General features: G+C 53.3%; 10 protein-coding genes across 10 annotated transcripts; 5 read left to right on the forward strand and 5 right to left on the reverse strand.

Moving 5' to 3' along the window:
* Positions 1-738: 738 nt before the first annotated feature.
* Positions 739-2,698, reverse strand: LTS14_003104 (uncharacterized protein; the record flags this gene model as incomplete). Its single annotated transcript, XM_064835809.1, has 3 exons — positions 739-1,985; positions 2,040-2,315; positions 2,401-2,698. The coding sequence occupies 3 exons, from the start codon at positions 2,696-2,698 to the stop codon at positions 739-741; spliced, it is 1,821 nt and encodes a 606-aa protein (XP_064696859.1).
* A 759-nt stretch (positions 2,699-3,457) lies between these two features.
* Positions 3,458-4,147, forward strand: LTS14_003105 (uncharacterized protein; the record flags this gene model as incomplete). Its single annotated transcript, XM_064835810.1, is given in 2 exon segments — positions 3,458-4,087; positions 4,100-4,147. 2 exon segments carry the CDS (start codon positions 3,458-3,460, stop codon positions 4,145-4,147), a joined length of 678 nt encoding a protein of 225 aa, XP_064696860.1.
* A 995-nt stretch (positions 4,148-5,142) lies between these two features.
* On the forward strand, positions 5,143-6,105 carry LTS14_003106 (uncharacterized protein; the record flags this gene model as incomplete). The annotated part of the gene is made up of 1 exon (XM_064835811.1): positions 5,143-6,105. The coding sequence occupies one exon, from the start codon at positions 5,143-5,145 to the stop codon at positions 6,103-6,105; it is 963 nt and encodes a 320-aa protein (XP_064696861.1).
* Positions 6,106-6,485: 380 nt separating this feature from the next.
* vps35 (retromer complex subunit Vps35) lies at positions 6,486-9,174 on the reverse strand (the record flags this gene model as incomplete). Its single annotated transcript, XM_064835812.1, has 2 exons — positions 6,486-6,797; positions 6,850-9,174. 2 exons carry the CDS (start codon positions 9,172-9,174, stop codon positions 6,486-6,488), a joined length of 2,637 nt encoding a protein of 878 aa, XP_064696862.1.
* Positions 9,175-9,439: 265 nt separating this feature from the next.
* Positions 9,440-10,607, forward strand: DUS4 (tRNA dihydrouridine synthase; the record flags this gene model as incomplete). Its single annotated transcript, XM_064835813.1, has 2 exons — positions 9,440-9,614; positions 9,673-10,607. 2 exons carry the CDS (start codon positions 9,440-9,442, stop codon positions 10,605-10,607), a joined length of 1,110 nt encoding a protein of 369 aa, XP_064696863.1.
* A 126-nt stretch (positions 10,608-10,733) lies between these two features.
* Positions 10,734-12,725, reverse strand: LTS14_003109 (uncharacterized protein; the record flags this gene model as incomplete). Its single annotated transcript, XM_064835814.1, has 2 exons — positions 10,734-12,537; positions 12,604-12,725. 2 exons carry the CDS (start codon positions 12,723-12,725, stop codon positions 10,734-10,736), a joined length of 1,926 nt encoding a protein of 641 aa, XP_064696864.1.
* Positions 12,726-13,589: 864 nt separating this feature from the next.
* LTS14_003110 (uncharacterized protein) lies at positions 13,590-15,098 on the reverse strand (the record flags this gene model as incomplete). The annotated part of the gene is made up of 1 exon (XM_064835815.1): positions 13,590-15,098. The coding sequence occupies one exon, from the start codon at positions 15,096-15,098 to the stop codon at positions 13,590-13,592; it is 1,509 nt and encodes a 502-aa protein (XP_064696865.1).
* A 946-nt stretch (positions 15,099-16,044) lies between these two features.
* Positions 16,045-17,069, forward strand: GLD2 (Glycerol 2-dehydrogenase (NADP(+)); the record flags this gene model as incomplete). Its single annotated transcript, XM_064835816.1, has 2 exons — positions 16,045-16,962; positions 17,013-17,069. The coding sequence occupies 2 exons, from the start codon at positions 16,045-16,047 to the stop codon at positions 17,067-17,069; spliced, it is 975 nt and encodes a 324-aa protein (XP_064696866.1).
* Positions 17,070-17,769: 700 nt separating this feature from the next.
* Positions 17,770-19,242, reverse strand: LTS14_003112 (uncharacterized protein; the record flags this gene model as incomplete). Its single annotated transcript, XM_064835817.1, has 1 exon — positions 17,770-19,242. One exon carries the CDS (start codon positions 19,240-19,242, stop codon positions 17,770-17,772), a length of 1,473 nt encoding a protein of 490 aa, XP_064696867.1.
* A 482-nt stretch (positions 19,243-19,724) lies between these two features.
* DEF1 (RNAPII degradation factor) lies at positions 19,725-23,084 on the forward strand (the record flags this gene model as incomplete). Its single annotated transcript, XM_064835818.1, has 2 exons — positions 19,725-22,040; positions 22,080-23,084. 2 exons carry the CDS (start codon positions 19,725-19,727, stop codon positions 23,082-23,084), a joined length of 3,321 nt encoding a protein of 1,106 aa, XP_064696868.1.
* Between the last annotated feature and the right edge of the window lie 439 nt (positions 23,085-23,523).

Genomic DNA, 23,523 nt, shown 5'->3' on the forward strand with positions numbered 1-23,523 from the left:
GTGTATAGGGTGCGATTTACGAGCGAGAGACCACCCTAGCCGGTACTTCCTGAGGTTAAGGATAATGGTTGCCAAGATCGGAATATATCTTGATATAGAGGATCGTAAAATACAGATCGGATACGGATATTGACACTACTCACATTACTACGGACAGCTCCGTTGCGTTTTGCTCAGACTCTGAAGTGCAGCTGTGGCAACGCGTTAGTTGACAATGAGCACCGAGCATACAACTTTACATTTACGATCTAACTACACCAAAGTCGTAGCAGTCGTTCTCACTGCCTGGAAGTTTTCGCGCCGCTTGACCGGTTTAGTAGAGAAGATATGTGGTTGTGGCACTGCATCGTCGTCGCTGTTTGACAAAGCCGGAACAGGCTCGCTCGTAGAAAGGCGTACTGTAGCAGCGGCAAATTCTGCTTTTGGATACAGGAGATATGTAAGGTAGTGAACGCTTGTCCGCGTGGCGAGATGCTCTCTATCCAGCACCTTCTGCACCCACACAAACTGAGAATGACGGTGCTGTGTACTGTGATTACGAGGCAAGGCACAGTGTCATGAGCAAACTCCAAACAAGCATCAGAATCCGTTGCTATCACGAGATTGCTCTGTCCTGAAGCTCCGCTATAATCACAAGTTTATGCTAATCTATCGTGAAGGTCATAAGGCTTCTCCAAAGTATAGCGGAGTGGTAATTCAAGCGTCAAGCCACTCTATGTTGTGTTAGACAAGTACAGCTCAATACAAGTCAAGTCTGTTCCATTGCACAGCGTTCCCTGACTGGTCGAGCAGCTCTCCATGCATAAAACCGTGAACATACGCCTCTCCAATCATCCTGGATTTCCCACTCTCCATAGCCCTCACCACAAAAGGCACACGCGCACTGTTGAAGACGTAGCATATGTCATCCGGCTGGGTAATAAGTGGTCCGAGCCCACAATAACCCTTCGAAGTCGTGAAGAAGCAGCGGCCTTTGCACGCAAGATTGACTTCCGCCCAGCAAGCTTCCGCATCGCCACCGGAAGATGGCAGCTCAGAATACGCCGAGCCTTCAATAAGTTGCCAAAACGCCTGGAAGTCCGCTCGATGCGTTTCGAGAGATCCGGAAGACGCCTCCACTTCCAGATAATTATGTAGTCCCGCACATAAAGTGAGACTCAAGGCGTCTGGGAGTTGAGCTGGACAGAGGCGAGCCGTGAGATGCCTGTGGATGGCCACCAGTATATTCACCAACCGGGGTGCACTGCTCGCTACCTCTTCCGCAGTACCAAGGTCCCAAAACCAAAGTATGTCTTTCCACCTATCACTTGACTCTGTCCCTTGCTTATCTAGCAGAGGAAAGGGAAACACGGCGTCGATTGTGTCTAGGTAAGCTGCCTGGACGGCCAGAACTGAAGGCGCGGATGTTGAGAAAGTTGGCTTCCATAGCGTCGAGGGATCCTCGGGCTCGGGTCCAGAGGCACGGTAATAGAAATCGGGGTAATAGCCAAGCGACCTCCATGTCAGGTCCATATCCCACCGAGTGATCCATGATGGCAAATACTCCAGGATGGTTGAATTGTCGTGTTCGACTGATGAGAGAGTCTTCAAGCCGAGAGTGCGTAACATGTAAGATGAGAGCTCTATTAACACCTCGCCAACTGGGGCCTCATAATTAGGCATCAAGAGAGGCTTGTTGGCGGCAGTACGTGCTAGCGGATGACCGAGAAGCGAGTACACGTTGTCACGGGGGTCACGGCAGCCAAGACCTTTAGCATAGCTGAAAAAGTCAATCAATGTATAGTCGTGATCCACGCTTGCTCTCCAGTCAGGCATCCATCGCTCCCAGTCAGTGTGAATAGGAAGTAGATATGCACCGAAGCGCTGAGTGAGCAGCGGAGCGCACCGGTCGATCCACCTTCCCAATTGCATTAGACTTCGATAGCTGAACTCCGCGTTGCCCCAGAGCACACGAGCTTCGCGTGCTTTGCCGACTTCTTGGACAACTTTCGCTTCGCATTAGCATCGTGTCTCGTGTGTCTCAATTGACTACGTCGTACCCCATGCTCTCTTGAACCAATCATCTCTTGTGAGCTTAGCGAGAGATCTCCATCGCGCGTCGTCAAGAACGGGATCATTGGAAGCGAGGAGTGGCATGTCCTGCAGCGATTTTACACCCATTCGACTGGCGTGCTCGTTCAGTAGAGTGACGACGTCGCTTGCTTCTCCGCTCTCGTCGCCGCCCATGCAGACCAGGACTTTGGTAGCCTTTGCGTAAACTCTATCCATGAAGGCCACATGGTGACTCTTCTCGGCTAGATTCTCCTGATTGATGCCTAGGAGTCGTAGGTACAAGTGTTAGTAGTAGCCATCTCAGCCATGCTCAAGGAGCTACACCCGTTTGACAAGCAGTATACTCACAGATAGCATCGGCCCAGATATATCGTGGCTGGCCTGGGTATCTGACCCTGTTCAGTGCAGCGTGGAGCGAGGCGGTGATCCGAATCTGCCTCCTAGTGTCGTGGCACTCGATTGTCTTTTCTTTGTCAACTGATCCCCATACATAGCTCAAGGCCTCAAATGTTGGTAGTTCACCTTTCTCAAGGTCGAAGAAGCTAATCCTGACGAAGATTGGGTCACCAGGAGCACCGGCCTGCAATTCGGCGAGACGAATATCAAGGCTTGGAGGAAGCAAGGGGGCATCGAGCGGATGGTTCATCCCAGACCGGATCCTAAATTTGGGAGAGTAGCTGGAGCGATTGACACCACGGGTGCCCGACTAGCCCTGTCTACTATCCGGTACGAGTCGTGAGGTGTTGCTGGGTATTGGAACGCAGAAGACTTTGGGACCAAATGCGGGCAGCCTTCTTTCGATCTCAAGGCTGAGTGCAGCGACATCGGCATAGTAGCAGCCACGTGAACATAAAACATTATCTACATCGTGCGTGTGCGCCACTCGTGGCGTCAGAACGCCATCACCCACGTGATGTTGCTCTGAGCGTGGTTTCGAAAGTACCTTTGTGATGAGCCACCACATATTGCCGTTGTGGACAGCGGATATAAACTGAAGATGTAGATGCTACGCGCGAGTTGGCAGTGTTATCTTGATTGACATCTCTTGATTTGACGACGAAGGGCGGTTTGTACCAGGGTATGGAGCAGGATCCAAGGTGAAGTGGAACTGGTGGCCCGTGCGCAATCACTCTCCAACCTCTCGAAATCGCACTTGCCTCCCGCTTCCAGCCATCTCATGTCAACGAACCAGCACAAATTATGGGTTTCACGACCAGCCACGTCTATGTATGTACAGTAGCAAGAAGATAAGTCTGTTCTTCTCAACCTTTCCTTCTTGCTTACAATCTTCATCTACCACACTCCCGAAGTCTTGTTATTCGAAGCGAAGCTGAAAACCCTTCAGATCGCTCGAGTATCGAAACAAGACGAGAAGTAAACACTCACTTCTTGCTTTGCACACATCATGTTCTCCTCGATATCATCTCTGTTGGTCGCAAGCATATATCTAGCTCTCAGCGCACAAGCTCTACCAAGACCGCAAGCGACATACTCTGTCGTGGATGTCGACGGCAGCGCAAGCAGCACAAGCTCCGCCTCATCCGCCACAATTGTTTACGAGACGATATCAGTCACAGCACCTTCGGCACCTCAACCAACAGTCGAGAAGACCATCTCTGTCACGATAATCGCAACACCCAGCACAACTTCGTCAAGCAAAGCGGCTTCTTCGACCATTTCAAGCTCGAGTCCAAGCACAGTAACGCTCGTCAGCTTAACGACAAGCATATCAACGACATCGATAGAATCTGTCTCAACAACCACAGTCTCGGTCGCCGGACCAGCTCAGCCGTACACTGTCACAGCTTTGCCATCCGCTGCATACAGCAACAGCAGCTCCTCCACCAAGACGAGCTCCTCAACACCAGCCACAACATCAACATCCGCCAGCATTGCCCAGGCAACGACTATTCTGAGCACTTTTGCCACCTCGACCATTCCCACGACTGTCACCGTTGCATCTATTACTACGGCGACACCTTCCGCATCTTCGACATCCTACTATGATGATGGAATGTGGCATACTTCATACCCAGTGCGACCACAGTATACGAAACCTGCTGTCTGGAATTCTACGACCAATGCTCTGCATTGATTGCCAGAGTCATAATTCTGCACTCTACTCAGGATGGAAGTTGCACATCATTTGAAGCATAGGATTACCTCTGATTTTGTAGCGAAGGACACATGGAGCGTGTCGACTTTTTTGCTGCGTTCGAAAGCGCTGGAGTTGTTTGATGGGATGATGTGACCGCTCTGCTAGTGCAGCATTAAGAGCTGGTGTCTTTGGGTTACGAATAATGTGTATAGAATCGCACCGCAGTAATGCCACATACTTTGCACCTTGACAACATCTTTTCACCTTGATGGCGCCTTTCTTTCACCTTTGATCATGCCGAGCTAAAAACGATGGATGGACTCGGCACCTTGATGTGCTCATTGGCGGACCGGCATTATTATTGTCGCGGTGGAGCAACGTCATGCACGATAAGCTTATCCCAAGTACCTGCGTATCTCTGCCAGCTCACCCATGCCCGTGATGATGTGAGAAGGGAGTGTTTCGCGGTGGAATACTGTATCCCCGGGTGCATCTCTCTCGACCTTTACCGCATCCAAATTCACGGTCTTTGCGCCCGAGTCACCGCTCACAGGCTGATCTCCATAGCAGGGTATACCGTGGCAGAACAATAGTGACTACAGAAGCAATATCTCTTTCATGTCCATGACTCTTGTTCACCGACTTCATCCCATCCAATGACATTCCCGAGACTCGACGGCCACCTATCACGATAGTCCCACCCGGCTATCGTCAGCTCTGACAAAGAGAAGAAAAGGTGTCGCCGATACGCAATATACCCACACCTTCCGAGACCGGTCGGCAAAATATAATTTGAGATAACAGCGACAATGGTATCCTCGGTGAATCCCTCACCTACTGCTGTTCGGTCTGGTGAACAGTCCACAGACTCTACTCAGATCAAAAACCTTTCTACTGGTCTCATGAGGCCGCTATACACTTCTTGCAGCGAACACTACCACGCCCAAGCACATAAAGAAACCAAATTCTTGTGTCTAAACGAGTTACCAAGGATGCCTTCTCCCTCACCCTCGACCTCTCCAGTGCGACAGTACTCACAACCGAGTCCTTTCCTCCGCCTGCCTCCAGAATTGCGACTCCAGATCTATGGCCTCCTCGTCCTCCCACGAAAAGAAACAGACCTCCTCCCATCCTGGGCGAAAGTGCACTCCAGCACCCAAGATTACTTCGACTACGAAGCCAAACGCCATGGCACCGACCTCCCTCTCAGCGCAAACCTCACCAATCCAACCCTCATGATCCGTACCCTCGACCCAGGAAGCTACCGCCAAATGATACCCGCCCACAAACCCATACCCGTGCGAAGCCAATACGCCGTCCGCTGCGATCGCTTCCGTAGCGCCTGTAAGAGCACAACATACCACTGCATCAACAACCCTCGACTCGAAGACCACCTCGGACTGCTCCGAGTAAATAAACAAATCCACTTCGAAGCCGCAGAATTGCTCTATAGCAGCTATACATTCGACTTCGACACCCACGTCGAAGCCATCGTCCCTTTCCTCTCCGACCTCACACCCTTCGCCCGCAGCAGCATAAAAAGCATCCGCGTAGTCAAGCGCGCTCTGGCGTACGAAAAAGAGTTTGATCGCTGCGAATGGTCAACCGCACTCCGCTACCTCACCTCCACCTCCACCGCCCTCAACCTGCACAAACTCGAACTAGGCATCGTAGCTGGCCGCCCAGGCACCAACGGCTGGGATCGCGTGCCCCGCTACAGCGCCGAGTATTTCCGCGACTGTCATATGGATGGCGAAGAAGGCATGGAGTGGATGCAGTATCTGCTTGAGATACGAGGACTGCAGGAATTGGATGTCAAGGCGGTGGTGGAGCATTGTCCGCCGGCGACGAACAGTAATGCTATGGCCAAGTATGTGAGGTTTTCGGCAAGTGTCGAGGATGGGTTTGCACGGTTTTTGAGGGACAAGCTGGTTGTTGTGCCTGTGGTTGCTTGATGTGATTGGTAGGGTTGAGGATGGTGGTGTAAGCTTTTGTGATGATTTGATGGTGATAGACTCTGCTCCATTTAGATTTTGCGTATATTGGCTCTCGAGCATATAGTAGTAGACTACGGAATTCTTCAAGCCATGACACTTTGTCAAAGAAGCTGCGCATGTAATAAGGGTGTCTGGTGGCAGTGTGCCGCATACAAGCTCGGTGATCTAGCAAGCAAAGGGAGTCAAAGAGGCTCAAAGCTAAGACGGCACGACTGAGAGATGCTCCGTTATGTACACAGGCAAAAGTATAGAAATGGCACTCGTTTTCCGTCCCGCCTGCCTGCCCATTGCATACGTCTTACATGACCAGGACTGATGTATGCATGAACTCCTCACGCTCAAGTCTTCGCCTTGACCTCAACCCCCTCATATCCCCTCGCCTCCACATACTCCAACGTCCTTTGAAAATGCCGCTTCGGATTCTCTAGCCCAGAAACATTCTCCGTAGTATTCAGGTTACTATGGATCAACTCGATCAACCCATTCAGATATTTTGTGGTGACGGCGTCGTTCTCTTGGTCGAAGTAGTAGACGTAGCGATTTAGGATCTCGACGAAGAGTTCGACGGAAACGGAGGTGTCCATGCAGGCGTCTGCGACGCGGAGGGCGCGTTGGAGGCACTCGAGCACGCGTTTGCCGTCGCGGTAGGGCTAAAGAAAGGTTAGTTCATGTTGCGACTGATCAGTTATACTTTGAATATACTTCTTTGCCGTCCTCCGACTTCTCCGACTTCTCTACTGCCCACCATAAGTGACTTGCCAGGTACACTGAACGACACTGATCTGGCTTCTTGAGTAATTTGCTGCCATGTAGCGCAGCCTTCGTGATCAGGGTATCGTAGTTCTCCCGCGAGAATCTGTCCGAGCATCCAGACAATGCGCCGGCAATGATGCATATCGCTTGGAATTGACTTCTGGAGTCGGAGATACTCTCTTCGTAGATCGTGAATGCTTGCGCAAAGTACTCGTACGCGACATCCTCGTTCTCACATTGCGATGCAACCTGGCCACAGGAGACGAACAGACGGAGGACCAGATCTGGCACACCTGATGATCCGGAAACGCGGGTATAGAGACTTGATAGCAAGGAGTGGCAGAACTTGTATAAGGCGCTGGAATTAGTGGCGTAATCGTCGTTGGAGAGATGTTCTCTTCGCTTGAAGTTACGGGCGAGTTTGAGTGAGGCGGTGAGGAGAGCAGGAGTTGTGTATTTCGTTCTTTCGTTGCCTTCTTGGAAAGCCGTGCGTGTCTTTTGCAGGAGAGAGAATTGTGTCGTGTTCGATGGTGCGGCGATGAGGTGAACGATTCTTGCTAGCCAGCCTTGTTCTTCCACGGTCTCCTCCGTCTCGATTGCTGTACGCCGAACCTGACCTCCAGGATAGTTTGACGAAGGTGACTGTTGGCCTTCTTTGACGAGTACACCCAGTGTCTGAAGCACGCCTTCGAGGTTCTCGACGGTCGTGATCTTGATCTCATTACGCAGAAGGCTCCGCGCTACTTCGCCTGCGACAGATCGTCGGGTAGGATACGTTTGCTGCTGGAAGAGAGGCACGAAGTTCGGTAGCGCTAATGCCGTGAAGAGTGAGAAGTATGCTTTCACTGGTGAGAGGAGTAGGTTGAGGATGTTGGATTGTGCCGGTTGTGAGTGAAGATCGGCGGAGCTTTGAAACCTTGCCGTCTCCTTTGTAGCATATTGTAGGACCTGATCAACATAGTCCAATCGGTCGGGATATATGGTAAGCGCAAGGTTGACAAGGGATACTAAGAGAGCTGTGATGTCCTGTATCGGTAGCCGCTGCACACCGACCACATGCACCACCTGCTCATAGAAGATCTCGAACAGTTTGACATTGTCCGGTATGCCTGGTTGTTTGGTCGCATCGCCGTTGGTATGTGGTGTTGCATCCTCAGTCGTCTTATTGTCCGCAGCGCTATCGGAAGGTGCCGAATCGGTATCGTGAGTCTCGCCATTCGGCGGCGCGGTATCATTAGCCGACTTCGTGCCATCCTCTTGAGCTTTATCCTTGCCGAGCTTGATCTTCTCGAGCAGAGCAGACACGGATTCCTCTTCGTGCCTCTGCCTGTCTTCCGGTGTCTGTGTCTCTGCTTCTCGTTGTGCATATGCCGAAAGCCGATCCATGAGTCCGATCACAATCGCCTTGACATTCACGTGCGGGTTCAGCCGTGCAGTTGCCGAGAGCAGCTGATCTAATGTGTTGAGATGGAACTCGTCTGGAAAGACCTGTGTGATGACCTCCAGTAGGTACTCCTGCGCCAGCACATCTCGGCATTGCACCACTTGCTCTAGAAGAGGTTGTAGTATGACGTTCTTGTAGCTGTCAAGATCCACTAACTGACTCAACCGGACCAGGTTGCTGCCGACCAGCAGTTGTAGCTCTTGCCTCTCCTTCGTCCGCTGCTCCCGCTCTCGTGATGGTCCCTGATGCTGTAATCGCACCCAAAGCTTGTTCATCTCCACAAAGTTGGTGAGTATGAAGCTGATGCTGTCCTGGAGGTTGCCTTCCGGTCCATCGCCAGTACCGCTAGGCAGCGAGTCTCGTGCCTGGCCGCTAAGAAAGTACCGGAGGAAAAGACCGCGCACTGGCTGCTGTACACCTCTGCTCATTTCCATCATATCCTTCATGATCTCCTTGACCGGCGCATCCTCGATACCCATGTACACCGTACCCACCGTGATCATGAGATACAACCTCGGCACCACATTGCCTGCATATTGCACAAGCTCGTATAAGTCCGCTAGATGGTTGACAGGGTGTGAGTCTCGGAGGTAGACGGAGAGGTGTCGCAAGGCATCGAATATGGACATGTAGAGCTCATAGTACTGCTTTGGTCCAAGGCTGGAAGTCCGTAGTTCTGACACAAGAGTTGAGGCACATTTGAGAGCATCCATGAGCTTGCCAGGCGACTCCAGACATCGGCGCATCAAGACAGACTGTTGGCGGACCACAGTCAAGGCATCCTCCAGCAATCGCGCCTGGTCCTCCACTGGAGGCGGTGGGGACGCCATCTTCTCGATCGTTGGCTCCAACTATCGTCGCATGCGTGCTATCCAGTACATGTATGTGTCGATCTGCTATAGCTGGAGTATGTTAGTGGTGACCTAATCGTCGGGTTTCCGTGATGCTGGGAGCTGCATATGCCAATGCGGACCAGCATAGCGTGGCTCACTAGTCCGGGCGTACGTAAGCAGCCACAAATACACGTACACTTTAAGTGCATCTACCTGACAGGCACGCACCGCCCCATCAATTTCTCTCTGTCGCATATATGCCATGCAATCCGAGAACAGATCGAGCGAGATAGATATCAATGAGCAGACCAGTCTCTCAACACCGCGTGCTCAAGGAACCGGCACCTCTAAGGACAGTGACACAAGTAATCAGGACAGCACAAACAGAGTGCTAGGCATCTTCACGGCCGCGAAACGAGATGGCAGGCCAATCAACGGTAGGTACAGCACGCAGTTCTTTCATCACCCTTCATCTCCTGATCATCCCATGCCCAGTCTCTGCCCCGATGGTCCGCTACTCCAAACTCCCCTTCCGTCTAGTGGCGAGAGAATATGGCACAGACATAGCATACACTCCCATGATCCTGGCCCACGAGTTCATCCGCAGCCAGATCGCACGAGATAGCGACTTCACAACTTCACCACTGGAGAGACAACCGACATCTGATGGACGGCAACATGCTCTGATAGCACAATTCGCTAGCTCTGATCCTGTCGAATTGGCGCGGGCGGCAGAGATAATCGCACCGTGGGTTGACGGCGTAGATTTGAATTGCGGCTGCCCTCAAAGCTGGGCGATGAAGGAAGGAATAGGCTGTTCACTCATGTCTAATCCGGACCTGGTGGTCGAAATGGTACGAGCGGCGAGAAAACGACTCAACCCATTACAAAGCGTCAGCGTCAAGATTCGAATTCACAAGGATCTGAGCGAGACCATCGCTTGGGTCAAAACTGTGCAGGAAGCAGGCGTGACGTACATCACTGTCCATGGACGGACACGAAGTCAGCGCTCTAGCACCCCACCGGATTATGAGGCTATACGGCAGCTGCGACAACATATCCACGTTCCTGTAGTTGCGAATGGAGACGCTTATACACTTGCGGACGTTCACAAGATTGCTAAGCTGACGGAGGCGGATGGTGTCATGGCCGCTCGTGGTATACTTGAGAACCCTGCGATGTTTGCCGGACATGATGTTACGCCTGCCGAGTGTGTGCACCGACTGTTGGGCTATTGCATGAGATGCCCAATGCCTTTCCCACTGGTGCTGCATCATGTCAGCGAGATGACTGCACGAATGCCCGGCATGAACAAAAAGGAGAAGAGACGATTAATGGAATGTCAGGATTTACTTGACCTGGTCGATTATGTTGAGACCAGCTGGGGTGCTTATGATCTGGTCCACATATCTGACCACAAAGGACCTTGACACTCGGGAATCCTCACCCGTCAACTCAAGCGCTTTTGTACGGATACATACATATACACATGCCTCATAGCGAGCGGGTATCTCATAATATCATATCATAACCACCCATACCATCATCAAACCAACTCAAAACAACATCTTCAAATCCAACGCCTGCTCCCCGAAGATACTCCTATCCATCTCATTCCGCCTCTCATAAACCCACTTCGGCGCCTCCACATCGGCGAAATCGATCAGCGCATCATGACTCCCCTCGACATCAGGCTCGAGTGTATACTCGACCTGACTCTCCATATCGCCTACATAACTCCCAATGACGTGCGTAGCTGAGACACGCTTATGCTCATCATGCACGACAACGTTGAACGCGGGCTGTTGTCTACTCTCGCGGATGCGCAGCTGGGCCTGGATCTGCGACAGGCGCAGAAAGCGCTCATACCTGTCGCTGTCGAAACGGTCAATCATTTCAAGGTCCAAGGCATCAAGTGTTTCTTGCACGATGGGCCGGCAGAGCTCTTGCACTACTCCCTCGTAATCGCAGGGGACCTTGATGCGGCGGAGAGATGGGAGACGGCCGCTTGCGATGGCGTTGGCGATGAGGGAGGTGCCTGTGCCGGCTACTAGGACGTCCCAGTGGAGGTCTTGTAGAGTGGCCGAGCCTAGTGCGCGATTGACGTTCGCTGCTTGCATGCCTGGTAGCATTTCTGGGGAGGTATTCTGAACCAATGTGAACTTGCGCAAGCGGCCGAGGTTCGTCCAGAGCTGTTGTATCGTTCGTAAGGAGGTCAACTCTAGACCGATCAAGCTCAGGCTCTCCACCGTAGATGCTAGACGCATATGCGCGAGCTGTTCGACGCCTTGATCTGTGAGTCCGTCCAGATGATCCAGGCGTAGTGATCGAAGGCCCGGTAAAGAAAGCAGGGTACCGTTGTGAAAGTCTTGCCGGTTCAAGCGAGACAGCATGAGATGCTTGAGTGAAGGCAGTCTTTGCACAATCGCAGCCACTAATCCCAATCCCAAGCTCAAATCCGAGCTGGAGCAGATCACGAGCGTCTCAAGCCATTGCCAGTCATCATGGCAGTCGAGAACCTCACCAGCATCAAAGGTGGGTAGTTGACGACCTCCAAATTGTGCTACCTGCGCATTCCACGCGTGTGATCTTATGTTTGGCCGCAACGCTAGCGGGAAGAATAGCTTAGTGCTTGCAGCATCTCGAATCGAAGGGTTGTATCCGCTGAAGTCCTCCAGATTCGCACAGCGATTAATGATCGCAGCCACCAGATCAATGGTTGCTCGTCGCGTTGCTTGCGTGTGGTCCACACCTTCAAGCATACATGCCAGGTTCGCCGTCACTCGCAGATGTCGTACCATAAACGCCAAGGCATCTGATTCGTCCAACGTGCGTAGAAGCTGTTTCAGTCGCGTCGTGGACCTATGCAGAGACAGTGTCCGCCTGGGTAGGTCGTCATTATTCGGCAGCCAGACTTCGCGGTACAGATGTTCTCGTGCCGCGCGATGCCAACGCTTGTTCACCAGCGATAGCGCTTTCAGATCCGAATGCAAGCTCACCACATCCACCTGCGACTTCTGCTTGTGTAACGACTCGACATGATCAAGGATGCAATGGTATATTTCGCGCGGCAGATGCTCGAAGATGTTCTTTGGTAACGGTCTCAGATCAACCAGCGGTATACGCTGCGAACGTGGTCGGCGCGTGTGCCGTTCCAGCTCCCAGGGTGTCTGTGTCAAGGTCGGCGTATTTTCGAAAGCGTATCTCCCTGGTCTACTGCGCTCCGCTGTGGACTGCGGCCATGTCTGTCGTTGTGATGAGGTACGCTGTGGCACAATTGGCGTTGCACCCGCGGTCGTGGGTCTGAGGTGTATATCGTCTGTAGTAACATGAAACTGCACGTATTTCTGCTTCACCGGCCTGTTGTCGCGTTAGTATCGCGTTTTGCCCTCCATCCCTCGTAACACAAGAGTGAACGAGACACACCTGCACGGTAGGAGCTCCTCATCTTCAGCCGTTGGCGCCGGTGGTTTCGCGTTTCGGGAGAGCAGATTCTTCAAACTCTTGCTACGTTTCAACGCTCGTCTGGGTTGTTGTTCCGCTGCCATTGAGTCGCCAGAGTCAATCAAATACCTCACCGTGCTGTCGCGATAGCATGATAAGTGTCTTTCGGGTGACAGGAGAGCAAGTGGGACAGAGCCATTTCGGAGAATAACGTACGCTTTAGACTAAATGGTGCACCACACTCTCGCGCGATTGACAGACCAGTAGGCCGGAAGCTTGCTGAACATGCCATTCCCAGATCGGCAGGCTAACATGCCATATCGAGCCCGACTAGCGACGATGGAGACCGAATGGTCAGTGCGAAGACCATGCACACACTCTAAACAGATTAGCTCGGACGTTTGACTCTCTTGAAGCGGCAAGGATGGCTTGAAGCAAAACAAGTTAAAATCGTCGCCAGGAACGATGGGAAAGCGGTTGTTGGCTGCTATCGTCAAGCCACTGGAGTGATAACCGACAACCGTACAGAGTGATCCGGCGGGGAAGACGTCGCCGTGCCTACGCGAGAGAGGATGGGCGATGTGATAGGACCGGGAGAGCAACATCTGACGACTGATCGACGCAAGCACATCATGTATCACCGTTGCCGACGTTATCAATACCAATTTTTGAGAGGCACATCCGCCGCCACAATGTCGATCAAAGGGACTTTTGATCACACATGAGCTGGAAACTCGACTTTCCCTGCATTGTATAACCGAGGTGACGACAATCGTGTGCCAAAGCAGAAAGAACTTGTAAGCGATATCTATCAAACACCTTCCCTCTATCATCTATCAAATTCTATCTAGGCTGTCGATGCCTTTCGTGGTATCGTAATGCAGATCCCAAAACTCCCGATATGTCGCTATGCAACTTCAAGGACCAATAGTGAGCACTCGTGGATCTGCGGCAGGCGACAAAATCATCTACTCGACCATGACAGCACTCACGTCACCCTTCTGCAACAGAGGATTGACACGCTCATTCTTCCAGTTGAAGTTGAAGTCCTGACCAAGCTCCTTCTTCATGGCCGTCTGGACGGCGTCGAGAACGTTCTTGAAGACACCGAAATTGGCCGGGTTCTCCACATCGTTCTCACCACCCTGGAAGACACCAGTGCGGACGAGGCAAGTATTCCAGCCATAGCTGTTACCGCCGACGATGTCCGAGGCCGGGTTGTCACCAACCATGTAGATGTTCTTGGGCAAACGTTCGTCATTGTGGATGATGTCCATCCAGTTCTCTAGCACGGAGTCGGCGTACTTGTAGGTGGCCAACTCTGGCTTGCCGTAGACTACACGTTCGAGGTCCTCGCCTGTGAGGGCTTTGTACATGGCCTCAAGTCCGATGCGGAAGGCGCCTTGCGACATGCGAGGATTGGGGTGCTCTGTTGGGCACAGCAAGTCGCCTTGGCTGAAGTAGATCGGGATGCGCTGAGATACTGGGTCCTTGGCTCTCGTGTGGAAGCGGCCGTTCTCGGATTGTAGCAAGTCCATGATGATCTGCATGTCGGTAGCGTAGTCGCGGGAGTCGGAGAAGACCATGATGGCCTCGATGTTGACTTTCGAAAAGTCGCGAGGGTTGGAAGTCTTGCGCTCCTCGTCGGTGAAAACACGGTAAGGTGCAATGGTTGGGTCCCATGCCACGATGTCGTTGGGCACGACGATGTCCTTGAAGCCGTACTGCTCAGCGACCTCACGGCAGCGATAGTCTTCACCACCAACGACGAGCACAGTACTGTAGTATTCGGAGAGAGCCCGCATGGGTGTGTGCGACTGGATGAACTGCTCCATGCTGATCGGCTGTTGTAGGATCTTCGAGAGCTGCTCGATACGTGCCGCCTCCGGCTTACCAGAGCCGTTGGTCAAGAAGATATGTGGGACCTTGATTCCAAGCTCGTTGTCGCCATTGAGGATCTCAAGCACCCGCTGCCCTTCTGGGATCAAGCGGTCACCGTGCACGAGCACACCATCAATGTCGAACACAAATGCCATGTCCTTCGCAGCCGTGACCTTCTCACCAGACATATCCTGGACTTGCGAAGCCAAAATCTCCCGTGTTGGCTGGACTGTCGGCATGCTTGGTCGTCCAGCATTGCTGCCCGAATATGCTATGGACGAGAGTCGGGACTGTCTCTTCGATTTGGGAATGGGTAGCGAAGCACCAAACGAGTTGCGGGATCCTCTTCGGTCTTTGGCTCCTGGACGGCCGTCCATCGACAGCTCGAGCATGAATGGCGAGGCATTTGCAATGCTTGGCCTTGTTGCTGGCACTTCTACGCTGTTGCTCAGGTCCTCACCTGCGATAGCCAAGGGACTGCCATACGCTGAGCCTCTTCGGTCGCCATTACTCTCGCCAGTCTTGACCCTGGTAAGATCTTTCGATTTGATGATGTGGATTGGACCACCGAAGTCTGCATCGTCGAAGGAAGGCATGATTGATAGTGTGTATGGATGATTTGGCGGGTTTGAAAACTATGTGGCCAAAGGAAACGTTGTGGGCGTTTGGAGGGAACGTCGCGAGTAGTAAGTGACAAGTGAAAGCGTGGGATGATAGTGAAGAGTACGGGTACCTTGAGTAGAGTGTATATACATCCAGGCCAACGAACGCCTCCGATGGATGGGGTTAGAACCTTCACGCAGAGCCCAAAACATCGCACTCACCACTCCTCCTCACCGTCTTCAGCATCCGTCTTCCGTGCCCACCCAATCAGTTTCACCAGCTCTCAACGCCGTATTCAAGCAAAGAGCAGTTCTCCAGCACGACATCATACCGTACGGACGTGATTCCATTTGAGGCACTATGACATCGCCACCGGCCAGTCCCAGAGACCCTTCCGGCACTCGTGCCCAGATACGTGGGACCATTAACCACGAAGGGTTTGAGTACCAGAGCGCAGCGCGTAAGCAAAAATTTCAGATGTCAAAGAAAAGAGATGGAACAGGACCCAGAAATGGTGGATATCGAAGCTGTAGTAAGCCAAACACCATAGGGCTGCACGAAGTGACTAGGTGAATTAGCGTCGCACGTGCCTTGCCTCTCCGAGAAGAGACCGTACGGCTTGGCACGGCCATGACGCAGGAACCTCGCTTTCACATCTAGATGATAACGATGCTTCTGGAACGAGTATCCACTGTCAGGACCACTTTATGCGCAGGTTGGGCGGTCAACGTCGGGAGTACGAGGCGGTTCTGGGATGACGTCGGAGTGTCAACAATGGGAGTTGAGGAAGGACGAGAATGTGAGGAAAAGTTTGATGGGAGTTTGATGGGATATGTAGGTCTGCGTGGCGAGGTAGGTAGACAATAGAGCATCTTTCTCAATATTGTCGTATTGTTGGTTCATAATTACCCAGATCCACTATCACGTCCATCCCTCATCATGTCGAGCGGCAAAACATACCAGCTTAACAACGGCCTCACCATCCCAGCCGTGGGATTTGGCACTTTCGCGAGCGAAGGCTCAGCAGGCGAGACGTACAAAGCCGTGGCTGTGGCGCTCGAGACTGGATACCGACATCTAGACTGCGCATGGTTCTATCAGAACGAAGAGGAGGTTGGCGAGGCCGTACGCGACTTCCTGAAGAAGAACTCGAACGTCAAGCGTAGCGACATCTTTATCTGCACAAAGGTGTGGAATCACCTTCACGAGCCCGAGGAGGTGAAGTGGTCGCTCCAGAACTCGCTCGAGAAGTTTGGCTTGGATTACGTCGATTTGTTCCTGGTCCACTGGCCGATCGCGGCGGAGAAGAATGGCGAGAATATGCCTGCCTTGAACGAGAAGGGCCAGTATACCATCAAGCAGGAGCTCACAAGAGATCAGAAGCCGACATGGCGAGCTATGGAGGAGATATATGAATCCGGCAAAGCTAAGGCGATTGGCGTGTCGAACTGGACGGTGGAGGGCCTGGAGGATATGCTCAGCTGGGCCAAGGTCAAGCCGACAGTGAATCAGATCGAGATCCATCCTTTCCTGCCAAACGACGAGCTTGTGAAATACTGCTTCGACCACGATATCATGCCCGCTGCTTACTCGCCGCTCGGATCGCAAAACCAGGTCCCGACAACAGGGGAGAAAGTGAACACCAATCCAACATTGAACAGGATAGCAGAGAAAGGCGGCAACTCTTTGGCGCAAGTTCTGATAGCATGGGGCCTACGAAGAGGCTATGTCGTGCTGCCGAAGAGCTCCACGCCTTCTCGAATCGAGAGCAACTTTAAGACGATTGAGTTGAGCGATGAGGACTTCGAACCGGTCAATGAGGTCGCCAAGGGCAGGCATACCAGATTCGTGAATATGGTAAGTCCATCTAGATACTGATCTGAGGGTGTTGCTGACGAATATCGCAGAAGGATACCTTCGGTTACGATGTATGGCCTCAGGAGTCGGAGTCTTCCAAGTTGTGAATGAGAATAGATGTCTTCATGTAAGAGCGGGAATAAGCGTTCTTCGCCAGCACAGTCGGGACTTCAGGAGTCCGTGGGCATCTTCTCGCCCTTCCTTAAATCATACGTTGACGGCTGGTCGAAGGGAATCCATGTTTGAGCGAAATGGACTGCTTCGTGCCGAGGGAAGACCATGACGAACAAGAGACGAGAGCACTTGTGGTCCCAAAACACGTCCATGCGGTGTCCGGCATAATCTTAGCGCCTGTTGTACATTTCTATGGCACATTTCACCGAAGTGTTGTGTATACGATTAGAAGATGTTAGGGGGATTCTGTCCTTATAGGATGCAGTCAAGCTGTCTCGGTCTGCATCGCAATCGAGTGGTCGTACGTAGATATCGTGAGCCAATACTTGTGCAGCGCGTAAGGCATCTCCTTCACACCCTCGCAGTCTGCCTCCTTTCCAGCCAACTTGTTTGTCCTTGTTCTCGTACCATTTAGAGTTCCGAAGGTCGCTCTAGAACATGAGAGCAAAGTAGCGCCAATGTGTGCAGGACGGCTTACAAGTCACGCGGCAGACGCATTTGCCCACGGTACGACTGTTGCGCATAGACTTGTAATTCTAAGCGACCACGACACTCCGGCGTCAGCTGCCTCTCACCTAGAAAGGCCGTTCCGCTCCCTCCTTTGGCGTCCATGTTCCAGCAGAGGGCCGAAAGTCATGTAAGTGTTGGAACAGGCAGCCGGACCGGCTCTGAAGCGCTTTGGCGCTCTGATCGTCGCGCAATCACTGGCCCAGTCTTGATCTTGCCATATCTCGCAAAGTTACCCAGCAATCGATATGCCAGGTCCCTTTGACCTGGATATCTGTCATGAAGGCATTGACGTACCCATGCCGCGTCCTCGTGACGACCCTGTAATCGTAGTACATATACGAGCCGCGTGAGATGCGTGATCCAGATGTTGTTTCTCTTCAAATCGTGGCTGTTGATTCCTGACTTCTCTATCCAGGTAGTCTCCTCACGGTCGAGATCATTACCGAAAAGTTTGCGAAATGTGACAACGATCACGTTGCCATCTGAACGAGCAGGGTGGTAAAGGTCCAGGATCCCGTCGTTCAGCTCCTGCGCAATGGATCCTGCCTTGACGTATGGCACTGTGCGTGAACTTGCCTTGAATGCGTCGTACAACTCGACGTCCACGATATCCTCAGCACTCCGCAGCTGGGTCAGCCTGCCGTGGAGGTAAGCACCAGCAGCACGCAGGGGTACCAGTGTGGGATTGGAAGCTCGGTCGTGCCTAGACTCACTCCCGCGGATTGCTTGAGCTTTCAAGTATATGCCAATTGCCGCATCCAATGACCCGGGTACCCCGTAGAACCCATCAACTGTGTTGGCGACCATACCGTGTATAACTCTACCTTTCCATCGGTGAAGGAAGTATGCCTTCGACCGACGCTGATCATTCACGGGCACATCAGCGCTGGACGCCTGCCACTCCGTTCCCAGGGTCATGTCCATTATGATCCAATCCCACAGATATTGCTCCAGGCCCTCCCGCATAAGAGCATGAGTTAGGGATCTCATGAGTACATAGTCTTCCACGAACTCCTCCGTTTCATAAAGCTTCGCAGCCCACAGCACAAGAAGAGCACGTTTTCCAGGCTGTGTCTCGGTGACGAGTGTTCTCTGTTTTGCCACTGGCAGAGCTTTCAGGTTTTCTTCGAACTTGCGAAGGCACAAGCGTGTGATCGCAACCGAAGCGATGCCTTTCTCATGATATTCTTCCAATAATGAGATGGGATCCTTCCCGGGGTTCTTTTGTAACTCAGTGCTGGCTTTGGCGTAGTTCTGGTCGGCGGTACTGACAGTCTTCACATCCTTGCTCAGCAAAGGGCTAGTCAGAATGGAAGCCAGATGAGTGTCCGCTGATGCTGCCGAAGAGTGGAATGGTCGTCCGTCTGGGAGTGGCGTGCTAATTTGAGCTTCGGTAGGACGCTTCTCCGCAACGGACTTGGGATGCACCTCATCGAGCCGCTGACGAAAAGAGCTTGTGAGTGCGGTTAATAGGCGCTGCGACTCTTTCTTGCTGAGTGGCAATTGCTGGTGCAGTCTGTCGGCCCACGACTTCAGGCCAAAGAACACGGCGGATCCTCTCATCCTTCCGGTGTTGCTAGCGGCGCAGGCGAGCATAGTCGCCGTACACGACGCATCTCAGCAATGGCTGAAGGTCATCATTACACCAAGGTATGCTATGTTGAAGTGGATGTTGATGAGTGAGGTGAGGTCACATAGCCAGATCTACACGTGACGCCTCGGCGACTGCAGCGGATGTCTTGGCGCGTCTGGCGCTCGGACTTTGAGCACTTTCACAGAGGCAGAGCTGCGCAACTCATCACACATGAAACATACAACTCCACGCCGGTCGTCGTAGGTCGCACTTGACGCACAGCACAGAACCCTTCGCACCTTCTACATCCATCACTCTCTTCCATTGCGACTTCCATCGTCAACAACCATAATCGCAGCACGCTGTTTGCTCGAGCTTGCAACTCCCTGCTACCTTCTGCCTCGCGCGGAAGCCAACCTCACTCAAACCTCGCGTTGCCAAGACCAGGCAACCACAGCTTCATTCACACTTCGGTAATATCACCTGACCGCACACAACCCACACAATGTCGGAAATCGACTCGCGGCCTGCGCCATCGCGCGGCAGGAGTTCAACCAGAGGGGGCAGGGGTGGCTTTGGCAGAGGTGGACCTCGCGGCGGTAGAAAGCCTACCAATGGCACCGGTGCAGAAACAGCACAAATGGACGACCTACTGGAGGATCAGGGCGAGCTCGGCGAGATGAAGAAGAAGTACTCCTCAGAACTGCCCATGCTCAAGGACATGTTCCCGGACTGGACCGATGTTGACCTGGTATTCGCTCTTGAGGAGGCCAATGGTGATGTCGGAGCTACTGCCGAGAAGATCTCAGAGGGCTACGTATCTCAATTTGCTGAGGTCAAGAAGAACAAGGACCGGGCTCGCTCAAAAGCCAAGGACGAGCCAGCCATGGCAGGTGCGACCGACAAGTCTGGTCTGCGTGGTGGACGAGGCCGAGGCGGCTTCGATAGTGCTCGTGGTGGACGCGGCAGAGGCTCTGATCGTGGCCGGGGCGGCACTCGTGGTGGGAGAGGTGGTCACGCGACCACGAATGGCACGTTGAAAGACAGTGCGGCAACTTCCGTACCAACTCAGGATTCGACTGCGTGGGATAATACGACTACTGCAGAAGCTGCGAACGGTGGATGGGACACGCCGGCTGCAGATACTACCAAAGAGGCTCCCGCCAGCACTGAGCAGCAAGGTTCGTGGGGTAGTACAGCTCCAGCGGAGAGCACGATCGCTTCAGCTGTGGAGACTGCGAAGAGTAGTCTGATTCCAGAGGGTGTGAAGAAGAGCTGGGCAAGCATGTTCTCGAAGCCTGACCCTCCGCCTGCACCTGCACTGCCCAAGCAGGCCCCAGCTTCTGCGCAGCCTGCTCCTATTGAGGAGTTCGCTTCTAGCGAGGTTCCGCCTGCGGAGGAGAAGGCATTGGACATTGATAAGCATGTTGTCGAAGAGCCGATCACATTGCCATCCACCATCGAGGAGCCACAGGCGGATGCATTCGCGGAGCCATCTCCCGTACCTGCACATTCAATCGATGGTGACGATCTGGCAATCACACCCTCAAAGGACCCGTTGACCGAGGAGAACGTCGAGCATCTTCCTGATCAGTCCAACCCACCCGCGACCCAGACTGTTGCCAGCACTGTCGGCTCAGTCGAGACCCGCAATCTTACTCCACTTCCAGGCCAGCTTCCGGCGCCCATTGGTACTAGTCGTCCTCCGATGGGTGGCTATGCTGCGAGCGCGTACCGAGCAACGGGCCAAGCAAACAGGAGTGCAAGCTATCAGAGGCGTGTACAGGAGCAGCAGGAGGCAGTGGTTATGCCTGGCCACAATGCAGTAGACAGGGCAGCTGTGCAGTTCGGTAGCATGGGTTTGAGCGGAGAACCAGGTCTAGATGTGGACGAGGAAAGGGAGGAGCCCGAGACGCAACAAGCGCTTCAGCACTCACCACCTTCGCAACCAAGGACTTCTCTGCCACCAGCACCTCGCCAGGCACAAGAGCCAACGCGTCCGGAAGGCCTGCCAACACCCAAGCAAGCTCCAGGGCTGCCACCAGCATCTGAGCACAATCAACAGCAGATGCAGAATGCCACGATGGCACCAGGCTTGACACAAGATCAAGCCCAGATGAATCCCAACTATGCGCAGTATGGTCGCTACCCTCAACAAAGTCTGCAGCAGGACAACAGCTCCCAGCAGCAGCAGAAGCCGTATGATCCTTTCAGCCAGCAAATTCAGCAGCAGTATGATCATTACGGGACCCACCAAGCTCATCAGCAACAACAGCAGTCCCAACAGCCCAGCCACGCCGGTTTCGGCGGGCTCTCTTCAGCACCAAACGAGTATCAGTCGTACTACACCTCCAACGAGCAGCAGCGCAATGCATACAACCAATACTACGGTGGCGGCTATGGACAGCAGGATGGAGGTAGGGCCCAACAGCTCCAGCACGAGGCTGGCCTGGCACAACACCGCTCTGCCAGTGGCTTTGGTACAGGACCGAACGAGTCCGCTTACGGCGCACAAGCGCAACAACAGGTTAGTATTCCTACTTCTTTACGCGCGTTGCGACAAAGTTCGCATCCTTCAGATTGCGATTCAATCGATTCAGCGGCGATTCAGAGTATCGGCAAGTCACAATACAGCATTTTGCCTGGAGCACAGCAAATGCAGCCACGCACTTCAGCGATACATCCTGATCTGCAAGTCGAAGTGTCTCGTCTCGTACAGTCACAATCGCAGCCAAATCTCGGGACGCTCGAAACCCTGCACACTGATCTCGATGACCCTGACCGCCAAGCCCCTGCAGTGCTTTCATCTCCCATCCCTACAGTATATCTTAATAACAAATCTAACCACATCTTTAAACAGACTCAGTCACGCTACGGTGAGACACCAGGCTCCGGCCACAACACACCCAACCCACACCTCAGCGCTGGTCAACCTCAGCAGCAGCTCGGCGGAAATGCCTCGCAACAGGCACAGCAGCAGCAGATGCATCAAGCCCAAGGCGGTCATCCGCAACAGCAGCAGCCGAGTGGCTATGGAGCGAATGCAGGCTACCCGTACGGTCACCCTTACTATCAGAGCCCGTACCAAACAGCTTACCAGAATCAATTCGGCAGTCAATATGGTGGCGGTTACGGCGGCGGTCAGTCCGGCGGCTATCCCTCAGGTAACAAGCAGCAGCAGCAACAAGGCGGCATGTACGGCGCACCAAGTGGGTACGGCGGTATGGGCGCCCACTCGTCTTACGATCAGCACTCCTCTTCGCCAGCCAACGCGGGTGCCTTCGGCCAAAACCAGCAGAGCTCCATGCGTAGCGCTAGCGGCATGAGCTCGGGTCTTGGCGGCAATCTGGACGATTACAGTCGCTCTGCTATGCAGACTTCCCAGCAGAACAGCGGCTTCGGTGGGCTTAATGATCCCTTCGCACGCTCGACTTCCGGTTTCGGTGCCCAGGGCGGCTATGGACAGCAGAGCATGGGCGGCCAAGCAGAAGACACGCTCAAACCCTACAACGATACCAAGAGTGGGCCGTCGCCTGCTTTGGGTCAACCGGGACGTCCTGGCTCCGCGGCTAATAGTGCTGGTTCCGCGCAGCAGCAGCAGCAGCAGCAGCAGTCCGGTCTCCAGCATCAGCAGAGCCAGCAGTCTGGTTTCGGCGGATACGGCGGTTTCCCATCTCAGGCTGGTGGGCAGTACGGTGGTCTCGGTGGCTTGGGCTCTCATCAGCAGCAGCAGCAGGGTCAGCAGCAGAGCCAGGGGATGGGCGGACAGGGCGGGTATGCTCAGTACGGCGCTGGTGGATTCGGGCAGACGTATGGGAATTATGGATCTCGCGGGGGATGGGGATCGAATTACGGCGCTCATTAGGCGAGGCGTTCAAACAACATGGTATTGCTGTGGATGCGACATGGAAAAGCTTTAGGCGTACTTTGAAAGAGTGGGGAAGGCCTGATGACTTGCGCTCTCGGGTTCTTAGTGTACTATGATCATCTCTTCTCTCTGTTACTGCTGATGCCAGGGACGCATGAGTGTCTACTGGGACGGCGAAGGCGAGGGAAGGCATGAGCTTGGGTGAGATGTGTGTGATATATAGCTGAGTGAAAGCAGAGGCTACTCTTTTGGCCTGATCATGATTGTCTGCTTTGTTCCTCATCCTCGTCGTCGTCTTACTGCTCTTGTCGGAAGTAGGTACTGTTTCCTGCTGCCTCAGGCATCCCATTCAGCTCGACGTTCACAAGCCAAAGCTTCAGCCAGCTTGCAGCTTCATTATTGTTGCCATTGCGCCAACCACAGTTACACATCTACC

The sequence above is a fragment of the Recurvomyces mirabilis genome (genome assembly GCF_035927965.1).
Source record: "Recurvomyces mirabilis strain CCFEE 5264 chromosome Unknown scaffold_6, whole genome shotgun sequence".
NCBI classification, from domain to species: domain Eukaryota; kingdom Fungi; phylum Ascomycota; class Dothideomycetes; order Mycosphaerellales; family Teratosphaeriaceae; genus Recurvomyces; species Recurvomyces mirabilis.